The following is a 19,762-nucleotide window of genomic DNA, read 5'->3' as shown; positions in this document are numbered from 1 at the left end:
ACAGGAAAATTAGAGAGATTGCCAGAACTGAGAGAGATGATGGGAGAGTGAATGAGAGAAAGTGAGAGAGATCACGACAGAATATGTGGGCAGGATAGAGAGAGTGAAGGAGGTTAAGCTACAGATCTACAAGTGTAAAAAAGCAGAAGTTGACAAGCCTGTCAGCAATTGGCAGGGATTCAAAACCAGAGGAAAGCAGCGAAACAATAAGGAATTCACTGTAATCTCCGACTGTGTTCTGCTTTTATTAAAACAGCTGGGTCCTGAACAGTTCAGAGAGCCATGTAATTTATTCTAATTGCCTCGAGTAACTTTGCAGTTCGCTACAACATAATATCAGCAAGCTGTGGTCGCTAGCTTCTGAACAGAGACTCCGGATTCTCAGCTTCTCACAGCCAAAGAAAACTCAAACAGATTTCACTGGTGTCTTGGCAAAAGGAAACCGAAAGGTGGACTGAAGCAGATAAAAACGACAGTAAGGTCGGGGGCGGGGTTGTGTGCCTGGACTACTCCACATGCTCGGAGCTGTATGTATGATCGCTGTATTTTTTTTGTGTGTGTAAGATGATCCCTGTGCAACTGAGGTATCAGACACCCTTAGCAGAGTGGCGTATACATTCCTGTCAAAGTCTTTGCACGCCTCCCAGCAGTCTGAACTGACGCTGTGCTCTTCAAGTCAGGATTCAGTGAGGAGTATACAGTTCAGAGCTCAGTGCACAGGCTGAAGAACTGCCAATCGACACCAGACTGGGAAACAGCGGAGTGCTTTCAGTAAGGATTGGTGCTGAAGTGAGTAACTCACCTTGTGTGTGTGTGTGTGTGAGAGAGAGAAAAGGAATAAATAAAGTTTAGATCCTCCTTACTTTAGAATAAAACTTTATTTTTTGAAATCACCTGCACTCCCTCATTGAAAGTTCAAGTTGTTTGCAGCATTGAAGAGGGGATAATTGCCCATTACTTCCACAGAGGTTATCAGGAGTGACAGCACAGAGAATGTGGGCGATGGATTCTCTCTCAGTGGCTTTGCTGTGTGCTGCCTTGGCACATGCTGGCTGCAGTGGACAACCCAGAGCGACGGAGGGAGGCCGCAGGAGGCTCAGCAAGGTTCAGCATGGAGCATGCAGCTACACCTTCGTCCTGCCTGAGCCGGAGGGGGGCTGCCGCGGCTCTGCGGACCACCCCAGCAGCAATTCCCTCCAGCGGGACGCGCCCCAGGAAGACCAGGAGTGGCCCTCGCAGAAGCTGCAACAGCTGGAGAGCAGGTCGGACAACAACACCCAATGGCTACGCAAGGTAAGAGCTGGTTCTGTTGTCTTTCCTTGTTGTTGTCAGTTCCTGAGTCTCCTGCTCTCAATGCTTCAACTCAGGCTACTCCATCACAGCCAACCATAGTAGAATTCACACCAGGATTCATGTGTTTGTTGGTGTCCCGACCTCACTATTCCAATGCTCTCTTGACTAGTGCCTTATCATCCACCCTTCATAAGTTTTAGCTCATCCAAACTCTGCTGCCACGTCCTAACTCACAGCCATTCCTGTTCACTCAATACCCTCTGTACACATGCTTAAATTTTAAAATTCTCATCATTGGTTGCAAATCTCTCCATAGTCTCACTGATCTCCAATCTGTATAACCTCCTCCAGCCTCATAACTCCCTGAGACATCTGATCTCCATCATTCCGCCATTGGCAGCTGCGGCTTCATCTCTGGGCTCTAAACTCTGGAATTCCCTCCTTACATCTCTCTGCCTCTCTATTACTTTATCTGTCTTTAAGATACTCCTTAAATCCTCTTTGACCATAGTTTTGATTCTCTGTTCTGATATCTCTTTGTGTGACTTGGCATCAATTGTTTGTTCGAGAGTTGCTCCTGTAAAGTACTTTGCTATGCCAAAGGTACAATATTAATATTATTTGTTGTTGTGTTGAATAATCTTCACACAATAAGTGAAAAGCAATCCTGTGCACAATATATGTACTAATGTGGTCCACCATAATGTTTTTTAGGTTTGGTCAGTTCAGTTGAGCTACAAATCTTAGTGGCAAATAGTTTGGATTTTAGCTTACCTCATGTTGGTTATTCTATCCAATGATATTGGATACCCAGTTAGACCGGTGAATCTTCACAAGAATGACTGATGTTAGTCTGAAGCTCAAGCTGATCATGAGCTGTACTACATGTACAAAACTGCAATCAGCCATCTCATATATTTTATTTAGTGAACTTTTCATACATTGCATATTTTTAGATGCTGGACTTCACGTTTAAATAGTATGACCGTTTTATAAACGTATCCTTTCTGTTCAATCACATATGCAGTGTGCTTTGTGCTGTGGTGAAGGTTGGGTTGTGCATGATTTTGTGGTTTCTGAAGGAATGTTGTTTAATGACTTGTGCAGCTTATTGATATAATGAAACAGGTGCTTTGAGTTACCTGCACAAGTTAATGGAGGTGGACATTTTGACTTTATGCTAGAATGTAACCCAGTGAGTGTTTATGATCTGGAATGCACTGTCACAGAGAGTGGTGGAGGCAGGTTTAGTTATGCTTTCGAAAGGAAACTTGAGAAGTTTCTAAAGACAGGGCTATGAGGAAAATGTGGGAAATGGGATATATGGAGTTGGTCTTGTGGAGAGCTGGCATAGACAAGATTGACCAAATTGCCTCCGTCTGTACTATATCCAGTCTGTGACACTATTGAAGACATGCCAGCAAATCATCAGCTTTGTGTTACGCCTCATTTCAGTTACAATAATGGAAATAAAATTGAGGAGAGACGTGAAAGGAGGCTATCAATTCACTATGGTCCAGATCACACAAAGTCAGGATTCACTCCACAACGTTTTGCTTCGATTGTAAAGAATGTGGTTCAAAAGCTGTGTGCAGGTTGTGTCAAATGTTGGATATATATTCTGCATCTGTCTATATTTCCTGGTGTTAAGAGGAAGCTTTCCCATTACTGGGTAAACAATTTTAACAGTTGTAATTCACTGGGACCTGCGACAAATGGCTTTCAGCTCAGTTGCAATAAGTCCACTGCCACACAAAACCTTTGTCAAATGGTTAGAACAAGCAAGGGGGATCTATTCAGTCTCCAACAGTTATTCTTCAGCCTGGAAAATGGAAAGGCTGCTCTTTATATAAACAAGGGGCTGGAGGGTGAGAGGGGTGGGGTATGGGGGAGACCTGGGGGGGCAACGTTTTTGCGCGGGGGGTGGTGCGTATGTGGGGTGGGCTGCCAGGGAATGTGGTGGAGGCTGGTGCAATTGCAAAATTTGGGAGGCATTTGGATGGATGTGTGGGTGGGAGGGGTTTGGAGGGATGCGGGCCGGGTGCTGGCGGGTGGGACTGGATTGGGTTGGGAGGTCTGGTTGGCGTGGATGGGTTGGATCGGAGGATCTGTTTCCATGCTGTACATCTCTATGACTCTATTGCTTGCAGTGTGGAAACAGGCCCTTCGGCCCGGCGGGTCCGCACTGGCCTGCTGGGGTGCGGCCCACCCAGACCCATTCCCCTACATTTGCCCCATTCGCCTAATACTGCGGGCGATTTGTCGTGACCGGTTCACCTAGCCTGCACGTTTTTGGACTGTGGGGGGAAGCCGAAGCTGGAGGAAAGTGCTGGGGGGGTGGGGGGGGGGGGGGTGGGGGGAGGTGCAGCAGGTGGGGCAGCATCCGGGGAGCGGGAGGGTAGATGTTTCGGGCGTGGGCCCTTCTTCGGGAGTGGGGAGGCTGTGCCGGGCAGGCTGGGATGGAGGGTGGGGGGGAGGGGCTTTGGGGAGGGGCGTTGGGGGTGTGGTGGGTGGAGGGAGGTTGGGGTGGAGGTGGTGGGCCGTGGGGGTGGGGGGAGGGGTGGGGGTGGAGGGGTTGGGGGGAGGACTGCGGGTCAAGAAGGCGGTGCTGAGTCCAAGGGTTGGGACTGAGATAAGGTGGGTGGAGGGGAAATGAGGAAGCTGGAGAAATCTGCATTCATCCCTTGTGGTTGGAGTGTTCCTAGGCAGAAGATGAGGCGCTCTTCCTCCAGGCGTTGTGTTGCCATGGTCTGGTGATGGAGGAAGCCAAGCACTGCATGACCTTGGCGGAGTGGGAGGGGGGAGTTAAAGTGTTCAGCCACAGGGTGGTTGGGTTGGTTGGTGCAGGTGTCCCAGAGGTGTACTCTGAAACGTTCCGCAAGTAGGAGGCCTGTCTCCCCAATATAGAGGAGGCCACATCGGGTGCAGCAGATACAGTAAATGATGTGCGTGGAGGTGCATTTGTGACGGATATGGAAAGATCCATTGGGGCCTTGGAGGGAAGTGAGCGGGGAGGTGTGGGCGTATTTTGCATTTCTTGTGGTTGCAGGGGAAGGTGCCGGGAGTGGAGGTTGGGTTGGTGGGGGGTGTGGACCTGATGAGGGATCTTTCCGGAACGCTGATAGGGGAGGGGAGGGAAATATATCCTTGGTGGTGGGGTCTGTTTGGAGGTGGCAGAAATGACAAAGGATGATACTTAACGCCACCTTCTCAGCCTGCGGTCTTCTTCCTGGCCTCTCCGACCCGCCCCCTCTCTGGCCTGTCGCCCTCGCCTTGGCCTCCTTCCACCTGTCACGTTCCCGGCGCCCCTTCCCCAGGTCCCTCTTCCCCACCTTCTTTCTTGCCCTGCTTGGTGCACTCTCCTCGTTCCTGGGGGGTGGAGAGGAAGGAGGGGGGGGGCTTGTGCCTGGGGCGTCGATTCTCCTGCTCCTTGGATGCTGTCTGGCCTGCTGCGCTTTTCCAGCAGCGCATTTTTTCAGCTCTGATCTCCAGCATCTGCAGTCCTCACGTTCACCCGGAGGGGGCCCACGCAGATGCGGGGGGAGCGTGCGGGCTCTGCGCGGATAGTCGCCTGGGGTGGGGGTTGGGCCTCGGTCTCTGGCGCTGTGGGGCAGCAGTGCTGGCCACTGAGCCACCGTGCCACCAGTTATAGTCCCAACAGGTTTATTTGAAGTACTAGCTTTCAGAGTGCTGCTCCTTCATCAGGTAACTAGTAGCGCTGCTGCCTGACAGCACCGGGGACCCGGACTCGTTTTTAGCCTTGGGCTAGTGTGGAGTTTGCACGTTCTCCCCGTGTCTGAGTGCATTTCTGGTGGTTGCTTGGGATACCCCCCATGGTTTGGGGACGTGCAGGGGGGGTGGATAGGCTGTGCTAAATTCCCCTGCAGTGTGCAGGTTAGGGTGATTAACCATAACAAATGTGGCGCTGGAGGGAAAAGGTGGACAGGGGCATTTTTTTTGGAGAGTCACAGCACGCCAGTGCTGTCTGACCCACTCTGACCTCCAGCATTTGTTGTTTTCAGTACACATTCCAGCTTTTGCATTAATTTGCTCTTTCCAGTTAGCCTACTGTTGCTCGTTGTTCCTCAAAATTTGCTTTCCTCAATTTCAATGCATTGACTCATGTATACACTTATTCAGATTCTGCTATTTCAAATTTTCTCCTATGTCAGACTTCGTCCCCTGTTGATTCCCATGCAATAGCAGACACATTTATGTTGCCATGGACTTTAGCACAGCCTTCAGAAGGTTCTGCATGGAAGATGGTTAAGTCGGGTTAGATCACAAGGAATTCAGGGAGGGCTAACCAGTTAGATACAAAATTGTCTTGACAGTGGGAGAAAGAGAATGGTGGTAGACAGCTGTTTCAACTGGAGGCCTGTGACCAGCGATGTGCTGCAAAAATCACTGCTGGGTCCACCGTTGTTCATTATCTATATAAATTATTTGGATAAAAATACAGGAGGCACCATTGGTAAGTTTGCAGATGACAGTAAAATTGGAGTATAGTGGACAGTGAAGGTATTTATCTAAGAGTACAACGGGATCTTATTCAACTGGGCCAGTGGACAGATGGAATTTAATTCAGATAAATGTGAAGTATTGCATTTTGGTACGACAACTAGGGCAGGACTTACACAGTTAATGGAAGAGCTCTTGGGGAGTGTTCTCAAACAGGGAGACAAAGGGGTCTAGGTACATAATTGTTTGAAAATGGCATTAGGGAGACAGGGTGGTGCATTTGGTATACTTGTCTTCATTGGTGAGAGCATTAAGTACAGGAGTTGGGAAGTCATGTTTGGTGAGGCCACATTTAGAATACTATTTACAGATGACACAAAGGTTGGAGGTGTCGTTGACAGAATAGAGGGCTATTGTAGGCTGCAGCGGGACATTGACAGGATGCAGAGATGGGCTGAGAGGTGGCAAATGGAGTTCAACCTGGATAAATGTGAGGTGATGCATTTTGGAAGGTTGAATTTAAAAGCTGAGTACAGGATTAAGGATAGGATTCTTGGCAGTGTGGAGGAACAGAGGGATCTTGGTGTGCAGGTACATAGATCCCTTAAAATGACCACCCAAGTGGACAGGGTTGTTAAGAAAGCATATGGTGTTTGGGCTTTCATTAACAGGAGGATTGAGTTTAAGAGTCGTGAGATCTTGTTGCAGCTGTATAAAACTTTGGTTAGACCGCACTTGGAATACTGCATTCAGTTCTGGTCGCCCTATTATAGGAAAGACGTGGATGCTTTGGAGAGGGTTCAGAGGAGGTTTACCAGGATGCTGCCTGGACTGGAGGGCTTATCTTATGAAGAGAGGTTGACTGAGCTCAGACTTTTTTCATTGGAGAGAAGGAGGAGAGGGGACCTAATACAAGATAATGAGAGGCATAGATAGAGTCGATAGCCAGAGACTATTTCCCAGGGCAGAAATGACTAACACGAGGGGTCATAGTTTTAAGCTGGTTGGAGGAAAGTATAGAGGGGATGTCAGAGGCGGGTTCTTTACACAGAGAGTTGTGAGGGCATGGAATGCGTTGCCAGCAGCAGTTGTGGAAGCGAGGTCATTGGGGGTATTTAAGAGACCACTGGACATGCATATGGTCACAGAAATTTGAGGGTGTATACATGAGGATCAGTTGTCAGCACAACATCGTGGACTGAAGGGCCTGTTCTGTGCTGTACTGTTCTATGTTCTAAGTATGTAAACATGAGGCTGGACCCAACACCCTCATCATAACAAAAAATAAAATTTCATGATACGATTACACCCTGGCTGTACACCAGTGATCAAATTGGTACAAGTCCTGAGTGTACAAGATTTTTGGAAGATGAATGTATTACCACCAGCAGCACCAACATCTCTCAGCCCGCCACTGCCCTCCCAATTTCCAACTGAGGACTGTAAGAATACGTAGACCATCATTTGAAACAGTGAGAAACTTTGAGGGGGGTGAATGGCATTCTTCAAATATTTAAGTGCACCAGAAGCAGGACAGAATTTGCAGTATCCGTTGCCGTGGTGAGCAATTGCAACAGAAGGTTTGACAAGCTTTTCTGTTAACTTGCTTGACTTCTAGAACTGATAATTCAGCATCAACAATGACTTAAAGTGTATTTGTCTCTTAATATTACGTTGTTTCATATAACCAAGTATCTATAACTGAAAGTGCGCTGCTGGGGTGACTTAAACTTTGAGCAGTCAAGGTGGAATGTTATTCAGCTCATTGTCTAATGCACTCACCTCTTCCACTTTCCACATTTTTCTAACTTTAAGTCCATTTGTTTTTTTATAGTTCTGTATGTGGTAAAATTAAAGTCAGAATTAACATTCAACTGGCTGAGTCTCTCTTGGAAACTTGAAGTCCAAAGCCATCCTATCCCTCTGCAGCCAGTGTCTGAGCTTTCCCTCTTAGAACCTCCATTTGAGCTCCAGTGTTCATGAGTACTGCTCCTGTTCATTGCTTTACAGGTAGAAGCTGGAGAGACAGTGCAAAAGAGATTGACAAGAATAATGTGAGAACTGGAAAGATTGTGCAGACCAGGGCTCTATTTTACAGAAAAGTGAGGACCGAGGACTAACTCAGTAGATAAACTTGAAGATTATGAAGGCTGTTCAGTAAGGTGGATGGGCAGAAGATATTTCCACTTCTAGGGGAATCCAGGAATGAGTGCCATTGATTAAGAATGTGGAACTCGTTACCAAAGTTCCATATGATCTATACAAATATATTGAGAGTGAACCAGGAGAAAACCAAGAGTGAGAAAGGAAGACAAGGAGATGCTATACAGGGGCATAAACGTCCACATGAAACAGTTGGACTGAATAACCTTTCTTGCTGTCAATATCATAGAAATCTTTGTAATGCCAGTGCAAAAATTGACAGTACCTACCTCATTGAAAAACTAACCCTTATGACCTAATGCTTAAGACAGAATCTCCACTAACATCTTAGGATAAAAGGGCACTGATTCAGATTTTAAAGCAATTCCGGACTTGACAAGGTGTGACCAAGTTGATTCCTTCACTCTTGAGGCTTGTTTGCCCCTCTTTCTCTGATCAGTTGCTCACAGGCAGGAAGCAGCAGCTGGGTGGATGGGAGCATAGGTGTGAAAAGACCTCAGTTACAACTCCAGAGCTGGTGAGAAAAAGCAGGTAATTACAGACATGTCAGTATGATGGCAGCAGGGTGAGTAATCAGTTGGATTAATAGGACATGATCAGAGATTAAGCACAGATTTGTGAAAAGTAGATACCCTCAGCCTAACCATGATAAATTTTCTTTAAGAAGTCATTAGCATGGCGAATAGGGGAATGCCAACAGATAGTGCCTAGAGGGACTTTCAAAAACTATGTGACATTTTACACGTTATATTATTGTAGAAGTAAATGCTTACCAAATTGGAAGTAGTCGGTTATGACATTTTTCATAATTGGTGGGAGACATAGGACAGTGATAAAGACAATTTATTCTGCCTGATAGGATGTGATGTGTGGTTACCTCCAGGGATTTATACTGGGGCTTTGGTTTTCACCATGTATGTGATTGGCAAGAAAGAATCAAGAGTTCTTTATCCAGATTTGCAGATGACATGAAGTAAGTTGGATAATTTGGAGCAAAAATTTAGAAAGGGATAGATAGAGTACAAGTGAATAATTTGTTGTTTGGTTGATTCTAAGTGATAATTTTATCCTCATAATTGTTCTTTACATCAATTACTTACATTGATAATTTATATTGAAAATCAGCTACAATGCCTGGGCAAATTTGGAACAAATGAATTTTAGTGTGGACAAGTGCTAAATTATCCACAGATCCAGGAAAACAAATTACAATATTGTCTTATAACTGAGAGAGCATTAATGAGAAGGAACAAAAAGAGTTGGGTGCTGTGGTCTTATAATTTATGAGGCAAAAGGCCAAGAGTTGAAAAATGGAATGAGGTAGGTTTGCTCTATACTGGTCAGCAAAGGTTCAAGGAACGGATGGACTTCTATGCTGTAATTATAAAAAATATATATATTTCCAGTTATACATGCCACATCTGGCTGGCGCACATGGATAGACAAAGTAATTGGAAAGTGGAATGTTGGCCTTTATCCTGAAGAACTGAAATACAAGACAGAAGAAATTAGGTGTGTATTGTGGGAATTGCTCTGATTGAAAGTGTTCAAAACATTGTTATGATCGATTATGGTGGGTAGAGAAAAAACGTGTGCGTGTGTGTGTGCGCGCATATTCATGTGAATGAGTGTATAAGAGCATGTTCACACTCTTAGATGTTTGTGAGTGTGCATGCATATGTCTGTACATGCATATGTTTGTGTGTATGCGGATATGTGTCAGTCTGTGTATATTTCTTGTGTGTATGCGTATACAGTTGTCTGTGTGCTTGTGTATCTATAACAATGTATGCGTACACATTAATATTGTGTGTTTTGTGAAAGTATGTGCATTTTTAGAACAATTTGAAACAATTCTCTGTAATAATTATTAGAGCTGAGGGAGTTTCTGTGCAGTCACTTCTACAATTCTATGGCAGGTGCTTTTTTTCAATCTTAGATCATTCCCCTTGGGTGTGATTGTTCAACATAATTACCTTATTAAAGTGGTGTGTTCCTGTTTTTACTGGTAGGATGGAGATACCCAAGCTGGGATCAGCTACCTGTTAAAGGAGAGGCAGCAAGGTACAGACCTTTGTGCCAGACCACACTTCAACTTGAGCATTGTACCGATACTTCAAATAGTCTTAAATCAAATCTATCCCACCTCTGACATTTCGGCAGTTCTCACTGTTTATCTCTGGGGGGTTGTAATGTAAGGCTTTTAAAATTATGCATTCCAGCAGTGAAATTTTACAGTGGATGAATAAACCAGTCCTAAATGACCCAAATTGTTTTACACTGCTGGGACTGAATCTTATTGCAGTATTAATGATGCATAGTGTTATTAATGCACAAATCAGCCAGTGAGGCAGAAGATGAAGAGATATGCTATGAGCTGCAAATGTCTAGAACAGTTTGGTTGATTTACGCCAATCTATCATTTATTTCACACTAATGGCCTCATCCTCAGCTTTCCCATTATTTTTAAGAACTTGCTGGATTGACACAGTGACTTCCCATTAAACTTACTGCAGAAAGTTAATTGTTAATGTAACAAAAATCAACCTTTCTGGCCTGGAAAGGGGAATGATTTAAGTGGTTGAACCTCATTCCTTCATGTAGTGTTTTGTTGTTTGAGATTTGAAAAATGTAAATTTTTCTTTCTTACTTTTCCTTTCTGTCTCTGCCTCCTAGGCCTGGATTTTCAGTATGATGGGAAGGCACTCTATCATGTGGCGAAAGAGCCCTGAAATTGTAGGTCCTGCCCTTGAGCGTGGAATAGGGGCAGGAATAGGGTTGGGTCAGGATTCACACACGTGTGGCTCATGGAGGCAGCTGATCATTTGAATTATGGGCTGCCTTTACCCAAGTCTAGAACTTTAAGAGTAAGTCTTAACTTTGACATTTCTTTAGGCAGCCAGGTAAACATTTTGGAGCGGTAAGGTTTTCTTTTGCATATAGTCCTGGGACATCGTTTGAGGAGGTCAGGTGACTTTTAGGTTACATTCCTCTGAGGTAAAGGGAAAGTACCTTTTGGGATTTTTTGGAAGGAATATGAGCAAATATTGGCTAATCTTATTAACTATTAAGCTCATTAGAATTGTCAGAAGCGTATTCAAATCAACTGTCAAAAGTGTCAAGGGGACCCATTATAACTGTCAAGAGGACATACTAAAGCTGTCATAATGACCTACCAAAAGTAGTTTTCAAAGGCAACTGTCAAATTGACAAGGCCTTTAGATATTCTACAATGTACTTTGATTATTAGCACAGACTCACTGTAAGTGACAGGGTAAAATATCTTCAAACATAAGGGTGAAGTCTAAACACCAGGGCGTGTTGTGAGATACTCCATTCCAGGCTTGGGAGTTGTAAAATCTGAAACAGATGCTGAATCAGGATGATTGGTTGATAACCCCTGCCCCCATTTTCCTGATTTCTGTCACTGGGCTGGCCTTACCCATTTGCAAGGATGTGACATGGTGTCTGCATGAAAATCTGGCATGTTCCTTATGGGATTTCTTTACTTCGCCATCACTACGTCATGGATAAGCTGTTGTACCTCAGGCAAACCTTGGAAATCTGAATTAAGAATGTGCTCAGATGAGTCAGTGCCTGTGAATAGGTCAATAAGTTAATACTAGTGGAAATTCTTATCAGATTAGAGCCAATCAGGAACAAAAGAACACCATTCTGCCCATCAATTCAAAGCCGACTCTCTTTAGTGCTATCCAGTCAGCTCCACTCCTCATAGACTTGCAAGTTCATTTCCCTCATACTCATCCACATTCCATTTGAAATCAATGATCATCTCCACCTCCACAATCTTGCAGGTAGCGAGTTTCCAACTCAATAATACTTGCTGCTTATAAAGGAACTTCCTCAGTCATAGGTCGTAAAGTGCAGTTCATGAAAAAGAAAGAGAAAACAAATCTTGGACTGAAAATCCTTCAAGGAAGGTCTTGACGTGAATGAGTGGTGTGAATGGGACTGTGTGTGAATCAGTGTGCATGTATCTGAAAGTGAGCATCCACGTATAACCTAGATCAGTAGACAAGAATTGATCAACAACATGGAACCAAAGACCAGCTGAAAGTTGCAGGCCTGGGGAGAAAGAGCAGGGCAAGTAGTTCTAATGGGTGCTCTTTCAGCAGGCTAGTAAATGTACAATGGACTGAATGGTTTTCTTCTATGATATGAATTGAAATACTCAATGCAATGCCCACCATTTGTTTTTGAATAGATCTATGTTTGGCCCTTTCAAACACTGCACATCAATTCACGAGTGGGATCTCTGTTTGATTTCCTGAACTTTTCACATGAGAAAGATGAGAGAGTTTGAGAGGTCACCACCAAGGTGATTAAAGGATAGCCTTGCATATGACCCTGAGGAATGAGCAACAATGCTGAAACAGTGCAAGATTAAAGATGGGACAATAAATATCCTACTTCTTGCAGGCTTGGGTGAAATTCTTTCTGTCAATTATATTCATGTAGAATTCTCCTCCTAGGAGAAAGTGAGGACTGCAGATGCTGGAGATCAGAGCTGAAAATGTGTTGCTGGAAAAGCGCAGCAGGTCAGGCAGCATCCAAGGAGCAGGAGAATCGACATTTCGGGCATGAGCCCTTCTTCAGGAATTCCTGAAGAAGGGCTCATACCCAAAACGTCGATTCTCCTGCTCCTTAGATGCTGCCTGACCTGCTGCGCTTTTCCAGCAACACATTTTCAGCATAGAGAATCTCCAACAAATTTGCAATCAGTTATCTTGCTTTTAGTGGTTAGAAATTAGAAGTCTGTTTTCCATGGATTTGTTGACAAGTACTGGATGGCTTATGATACATTAAAATAATAAGATGGCTACTTATACTTCAGTTAGTGTAGTGTGATTTGACAGATGCAATGTGAATTGACAGATATTTCTAATTACATGTTAAAAGTTTACGAACAAAGAATTGCAGGTGGGCTGTGGTTCTTTGGGTACTCTCAACTCTGATGTGGGATGATAGACTCAAAGTCCATGCCAGGACCTGAGCAAAAACTGATGTGAAAGATCCCATGGCATGGTATCATAGAAAAATGAAAAAAAGGAACAGGAGTAGGCCATTCAGCCCTTTGAGCCTGCTCTGCTGATCATCCAATTCATTACCTTGTTCCTGCTTTCTCCCCATGTCCTTTGATCCCTTTATCCATCAGACCTATATCTAACTCCTTCTTGAACACAGTTGGTGCTTTGGCCCCGACTGCTTTCTGTGGCAGAGACTTCTATAGGCCCACCACTCTGTGGAAGAAGAAATCTTTCCTCATATCAGTCCTAAATGGCCTACCCAGTATCCTGAGGCTGTGACCTTTGGTTGGAAACCCCGGTCATGTGAAGACAGAAGCAAAATACATATTTACTTGGAATTCCTCTGTTTATCCTGTGTGATTTTATAGGTTTCCATGAAATTGACCCCCACCCCCACCCCAACCATGAGCATTCTTCTGAACTCCAGTGAATATAGTTGTAAACAATCCAGCATCTGTTCATAAGTGAATACTGCCATCCCAGGAATCTTTGTTGCACTCTTTCCATAGCCAGTACAGCTATCCTCAGTAAGGAGATCAAAACTGCAGGCATGGTCTCACCAATGCCCAGTACAACGACAGCATGACAGCTCTGCTCCTGTACATGAGTCCTGTTGCTATGAAGGCCAACATACCATTTGCCTTCCTCATTGCCTGCCTACTTACATTCAGAAACTGGTGTCTAAGGACATCGAGATATCATTGCACCTCACCTTTCCCAATCTATTGCTATGTAGAAAATGAACTGTTTTCTTGTTTTTGCTACCAAGGTGGATAATGTCACATTTACTTCAACTGCCATGCATTTACCCACTAAATCAACTTGTTCCAATCACACTGAGGCATTTCTAAATCCTCCTTACAATTCACCCTCCCACCACCTTTATGTCACCAACAAACTTAGAAATATTGCATTTGGTTCTGTTATTTAAATCATGAATATATATTGTCAATAGCTATGATCCAAGCACTGACCTCACTTATCACTGGCTCCCACTTGGAAAAAGGCTCACTTACTCCTACTCTTTGTTTCCCGTCTGATGACGAATTCTGTAACCATGTCTGTATGTTATCCTCAGTCCCATGCAGTTTCATTTTACATGCTAATCTCTTATGTGGGACCTAATAAAGCCTTCTGAACCACATCCTTCTTATCATCTCTCCTTTCTACATCCTTGATAAATTCCAGTAGATCTGTCAAGCATACCTTTCCTTTCATAAATCTTATGCTGATTCTGACTGATCCTATCACTGGTTTCCAAGTGTTCTGCTTTTCAACCTTTTACTGGCATAGTTAGAGCATTGACTGACTGGCAGAAGGCAGAGAATGGGAATAATGCGGTCTTTTTCAGGATGGCTGCCAGTTACTAGTGGAGTTCCGCAGGGGTCAGTGTTGGGGCCACAACTGTTCACGCTGTACGTTATCAATCTGGATGAAGGAACTGAGGGCATTGTTGCTTAGTTTGCACATGACACAAAGATAGAGGTAGAGCAATAGTGTTGAGGAAGCTGTAGACTGCTGAAGAACTTGGACAGGTTAGGAGAGTGAGCAAAGAAGTGGCAGATAGAGTACAGTATGGGAATGTGTGAGGTTTATACACTTTGGTAGGAAAAATAGAGATGTAGACTATTCGAAATGGGGAAAGGCTTTAGAAATCTGAAGCACAATAGGACTTGGGAGTCCTAGTTCAGGATTCTCTTATAGTTAACATGCAGGTTTAGTTGGTATTTAGGAAGGCAGATGTACTGTTAGTATTCATTTCAAGTGGGATGTAAGGACAGAGTTGTACTGCTGAGACTGTAAAGGCTCTGGTGAGACAGCATTTGAAATACTGTGAGCAGTTTTGGGCCCCGTATCTAAGGAAGGAAGGATGCGTTGGCTATAGAGGGGCTACAGAGGAGGTTTACAAGAATGATCCTGAGGATAAAGGCTTGTCACATGAAAAAAAGTTGAGGACTCTGTGTCTGCACTTGGTGAAGGTAAGAAGAATGATGGGGGATCTGATTGAAGCTGATAGAATACTGAGAGGCCTGGAAAGAGTGGATGGCAAGAAGATGCTTTCACTGAGGATACAGCCTCAGAGTGTAGGGACAACCCTTTAGAACTGAGATGAGGAGGAATTTCTTCAGCCAGCAGATAGTCAATCTATGGAATTCATTGCCACAGAAGGCTGTGGAAGTTAAGTCATTGAGTGTATTTAAGACAGAACTGGATGGGTTCTTGATTGGTAATGGGATCAAGGCTTATGGGTAGAAAGGAGGAAAATAAGGTTTAGAACACATCAGACATGATTAAACGGTGGAGCCAACTTGATTGGCTGACTGGTATAATCTTGCTCCACAATCTGATGGGCGACAGTCTTATAATGGACTCTTGCATGTTCCTTGTTACCGATGTCTGGCTAATCTATAATTCTCTGTTTTCTTTCCTACCTCATTTTAAAAAAAAATATTTTTATTTAAAATAGTTTCTTTTAATATTACGGCAAATACAAAACAACACACTTCAAAACAATACAAAGAAAGAACACCCAAAAATAATTTAAAAACCTAAACCGCTCTCATGTACAAATGTATGAATATATAAAAATATGTTTTAAAAGGCCCCAAACTAACTACTTAGCTAAATAAATAATAACTAACAACAAACTAATAAATAATAATAAAACAGCTCAGCAAAACACAACACTAACTCTTACATATCGAGAGCATTACTTTTCACATATTCATACGTTCGCAGTTCCCTATCTCTGCATATTGGACTCATAAAGCACAATTGCTACGTTCACATAAAAGCCCTTATTAGTGTACCGGACAAATCTGTCTCCAGGTAGTCCAAAAAGGGCCACCATGTCTTATAGAAATTCTTAGTTTTGTAGTAAGAAAAGTCAAGGGGCTCCATAACAATCTTACACCAACCCAACAGGCCCGGGGGATTTTCGGACACCCAACCTAACAAAATATTCTTTCTTGCGCAGAAAGTGAGGATGTTGAAAAGGTTTTTCTTATGCGCATCTACAGGGAACACACTGGGCAGGTCAAAAAGAAGAGAGATCGGGTCCTTCTTCACCATTACACACAAAATCCCCTCCATTGGACCTGCCACAGCACTCCAGTATGTTTGAAGCCTACCACAAGACCAGAGACAATGGATAAGAGTGTCCGTACTAACCTTATACTTTTAGGACATGTTGAGGATACCCCAGGTTTAAATTCTGACAAACGATCCAGAGTCAAGTGGACCATATGGAGAATCTTCAACAATAACTCATGGATCCTAATGCAAATTGATATCTTTCTTGTGTTTTCCCAAATATCTTCCAATGCCTCTGAGGAGACCTCAACGCCTTTAACAGCATTGATAACTATTGGATTATGGCAATATTTCTTAACTGTCCTCATTTTGTCCAAAAACGGAAACCTAATAAAGGGACACTTTGCCTGAGAGGTTTTGATATCTAACCATATTGAAAGAGGGTCCCCACAAGGCCAATCGTTCACGTAGGATAAAAGTGAATTTAGTTGATAGTTTTTAATGTTTGGGAGATCCATTCCCCCCAGTCTGTGAAGCAATTGCCGTTTAGCTAATTTAATAAGAGACTGCTTATGATGCCAAATAAAAGAACTGAACCAGCCATTCAGCCTCCTGAATGCTCATCGAAAATCAAGGGGAGTATCATAAACGATATAGCAAACGGGGGAGAATATTCACTTTAATAAGCGCTATCCAACCCAACCATGACCCAAAGGCAAGGCCTCTGATTTTGCAAAATTAATCTTGTACCCCGAAAAGGTGCCAAACGTACTGATGCTTTGTGTCAGGCGAGGCACCAAAACTGCTGGATTTGACAAAAAGATGAGGACATTGTCTGTTTACCACAAAACGTTATGCAATTTTGACCCCACTTCAGGAGCCGATATATTGGTATCCCTACTGGCTCAGTGGTTAGCACTGCTGCCTCACAGCACCAGGGTCCCAGGTTCAATTCCAGACTTGGGCTGTGTGGAGTTTGCACGTTCTCCCCATGTCTGCGTAGGTTTCCTCTGGGTGCTCTGGTTTCCTCCCACAGTCCAAAGATGTGCAGGTCAGGTGAATTGGCCATGCTAAATTGCCCATAGTATTAGGTGCATTAGTCAGAGGGAAAACTGGTCTGGGTGGCTTACTCTTTGGAGGGTCAATGTGGACTGGTTGGGCCGAAGGGCCTGTTTCCACACTGTAGGGAATCTAATCTAATCTATGAATGGTCTCCACCACCGGTTCAATCACCAAGGTAAAAAGCAATGGCGAAAGGGGACAGTCCTGTCAGTTGCTCCTAAAAACTCTAAGATTGGTGATGACCACAACCAGAGAGTCACTGTAGAGAACCTTTACCCATCTTGTAAGTGTTTCACCCAAGTCAAACCACTCTAGAGAATTAAAAAGGTACGGCAACTCAACTCGGTCAAATGCCTTCTGTGCATCTAGAGAAATCACCAGTCCCAGTATTGTTGACATGCTTGACATTAAACAGTCTCCTAACATAACTGGAGGATCTACGGCCCTTTATGAAGCCCGTCTGGTCCTTTTTAACAAAAGAAGGTAACACAGTTTCCAGCCTTAACGCAAGATCTTAGAGAGGATTTTAAAGTCAACATTTAAGAGTGAAGTGGGCCTGTAAGTAGCACAGTTCTCAGGGACCTTCCTTTTTTTAAGAATAAGCAAAATATTGGCCTCTCTTAGCGATGGCACGAGGCAATCATGACTGTACGAATCATTGAACATGTTGAATATTGGGCCTGACAATATGCTTATAAATTCCTTATAGAATTCGCTGGCAAGTCCATTAGGACTGGGCACCTTTCCACTCTGAAGTTGTTTCACAGCCTCCTGCACCTCTTACTCCAATAAGAGGGCATTGAGAACAGACTCTTGTTTGGGGGTCACACCTGGGACCTCCAAATCCTTGAGAAAGGACTCCATCTTGTTCCGCCCTTCCTCACAACCCTCAGGTTGATATAATTCAGAGTAAAATCTCTGGAATGCCGCATTAATCTTTTTGGAATCACATGTTGGCTTGAGGGGTGCTCCTTTTCCGGACAAAATTTGCTAGGTACTTGCCCAGTTTGTCACCATGCTTATATAACCTTTGCTTTGTGAAAGTAAGCTCCTTCTTTGCTGTCTGTGTGAACATAGAATTCAATGCAGACTGCAGCGCCGTAATCCTCTGTAGTTTGACCAATGAGGGCCTATCATAGTAAGCCTTCTCGGCTGCCTTCAACCGTACTTCATGGAGACATTGCTGCTCACCCTTCTGTCACTTCCTACTTGCAGAGTAGGAAATAACTAACCCATGGTTTAGACTTTGGCGGTTTCTTAAAGGACAGTCAACCTACTAACCGAGCCTGAGTTAATGTCTAGGAACATTCGAAATTCCTTAGAGAAGTACTCCACAAACTTATTATCCTTAAGGACAAAGGGATCCATTCGCCAGTGCCTCGGGTCCACGATAGCATCCTTAATCTTAACCAACAGGTACACTGGAGTGTGATCAGAGATGGATAATATTACCAATAGTACAAGATGCCACCAAGTCCAGGGTTGCCGGGGGTCAGAAAAAAATTCAATCCTGGTGTGACATCTGTGTGGATTGGAAAAAAATGTAAAATCCCTGCCTGTAGGGTGGAGATGCCTCCAGATGTCCACCAACCCTAATTCCACACACGCATCAACTAATTGTTTAGTTTGTACAGAAGGTATGGGGGGGGGGGCCTTTGGGCAACCTGTCTACTGTTAGATCCATAAAACAATTAAAATATTCTCCAATAATGATATGCTGGGACTTGAGACAGATCAATTTAGAGAATGCATCTACCAGAAATTTAAGGAGATGGGCCGGAGGGCAATAAACATTTGAAACACCATATTCTTCCCCATTTATCAGGGGTCTTAAGATTACAAACCTCCCGTGTGTGTCTTTAACCAATACAACCATTCCCCTATGTCTGGTAGTAAAGGATGAAAAGTAAACCTGATCAAAGCCATTCTGCTGTAGTTTCAAATTCTCCCTCTCATCCAAGTGTGTCTCCTGTAGCAAAGCAATATCCATCTTCTCCTTTCTAAGACTCGAAAGTACCTTCTTCCTCTTAATTGGTGAGTGACTCCCCTTGATGTTCCAAGTACACCATTTAATCAAATCATCAACCATAACCTTCAGCAATAACATTTAGATTCCAGAGAGGGGGAACTCAAATTACAAATCGCTGAGCGTTAGTGTCGCAAGATCCATCGAACATAAAAACTACATAAACTAAAATCACTACAGTTAGCAAGCCTACAAAGCTATCAAAGACTATATACAAAAAAAATGCAAACCTACAATAAAGCGCCAACAGCGCTGATTAAAGGAACTCACCCCTTGCCCAAAGGAGGCATCTACCCATCCCAAATCCAACATCCCCTCCCATTGTCAGTAGTGGAGCTAGGGCATTTAAATACCTGAACCGTGCATAAACTGCCCGTAAGTAGGCATCTAGCCATCCCAACCATTTTCTCTCCTCCGGGCTAGAGCCGCACTGCAAACACAAGCAGAAAAGAAAGAAAATGCACCATGAAATAGCAATGTGAACAAAGACATTTTTTTAAAAAAGGTAAGTACCCCACCCATCCTTTGGATATAACTTAACTTAGAAATTGAAAACACACATCCCAACTTCCCCTGAACATAGTTTAGACCAGATTATTAACAATAAATAAAGGAAAGGAAAGCCCTGACTGGGCTTCCTGTTTTCTTTAAAAGAAAAGCAGAGCCATAGGCAAAC

General features: G+C 43.7%; 1 protein-coding gene across 2 annotated transcripts in view; it reads left to right on the top strand.

Moving 5' to 3' along the window:
* Positions 1-707: 707 nt before the first annotated feature.
* Positions 708-19,762, top strand: part of angpt1 (angiopoietin 1) — a 278,875-nt gene continuing 259,820 nt past the window's right edge. For both annotated transcript variants that reach the window (XM_060824233.1, XM_060824234.1), the window contains exons 1-2: positions 708-789; positions 967-1,293. In XM_060824233.1, coding sequence (XP_060680216.1) covers positions 994-1,293 — 300 coding nt within the window. In that variant the 5' untranslated portion in view covers positions 708-789; positions 967-993. The remainder of the gene's footprint in view (positions 790-966; positions 1,294-19,762) is intronic.

Source organism: Hemiscyllium ocellatum, chromosome 4 (genome assembly GCF_020745735.1).
Source record: "Hemiscyllium ocellatum isolate sHemOce1 chromosome 4, sHemOce1.pat.X.cur, whole genome shotgun sequence".
Classification (NCBI taxonomy): Eukaryota; Metazoa; Chordata; class Chondrichthyes; order Orectolobiformes; family Hemiscylliidae; genus Hemiscyllium; species Hemiscyllium ocellatum.
The sequence above is the reverse complement of the archived record's forward strand: the minus strand, read 5'-3'. Positions and strand labels throughout refer to the sequence as shown.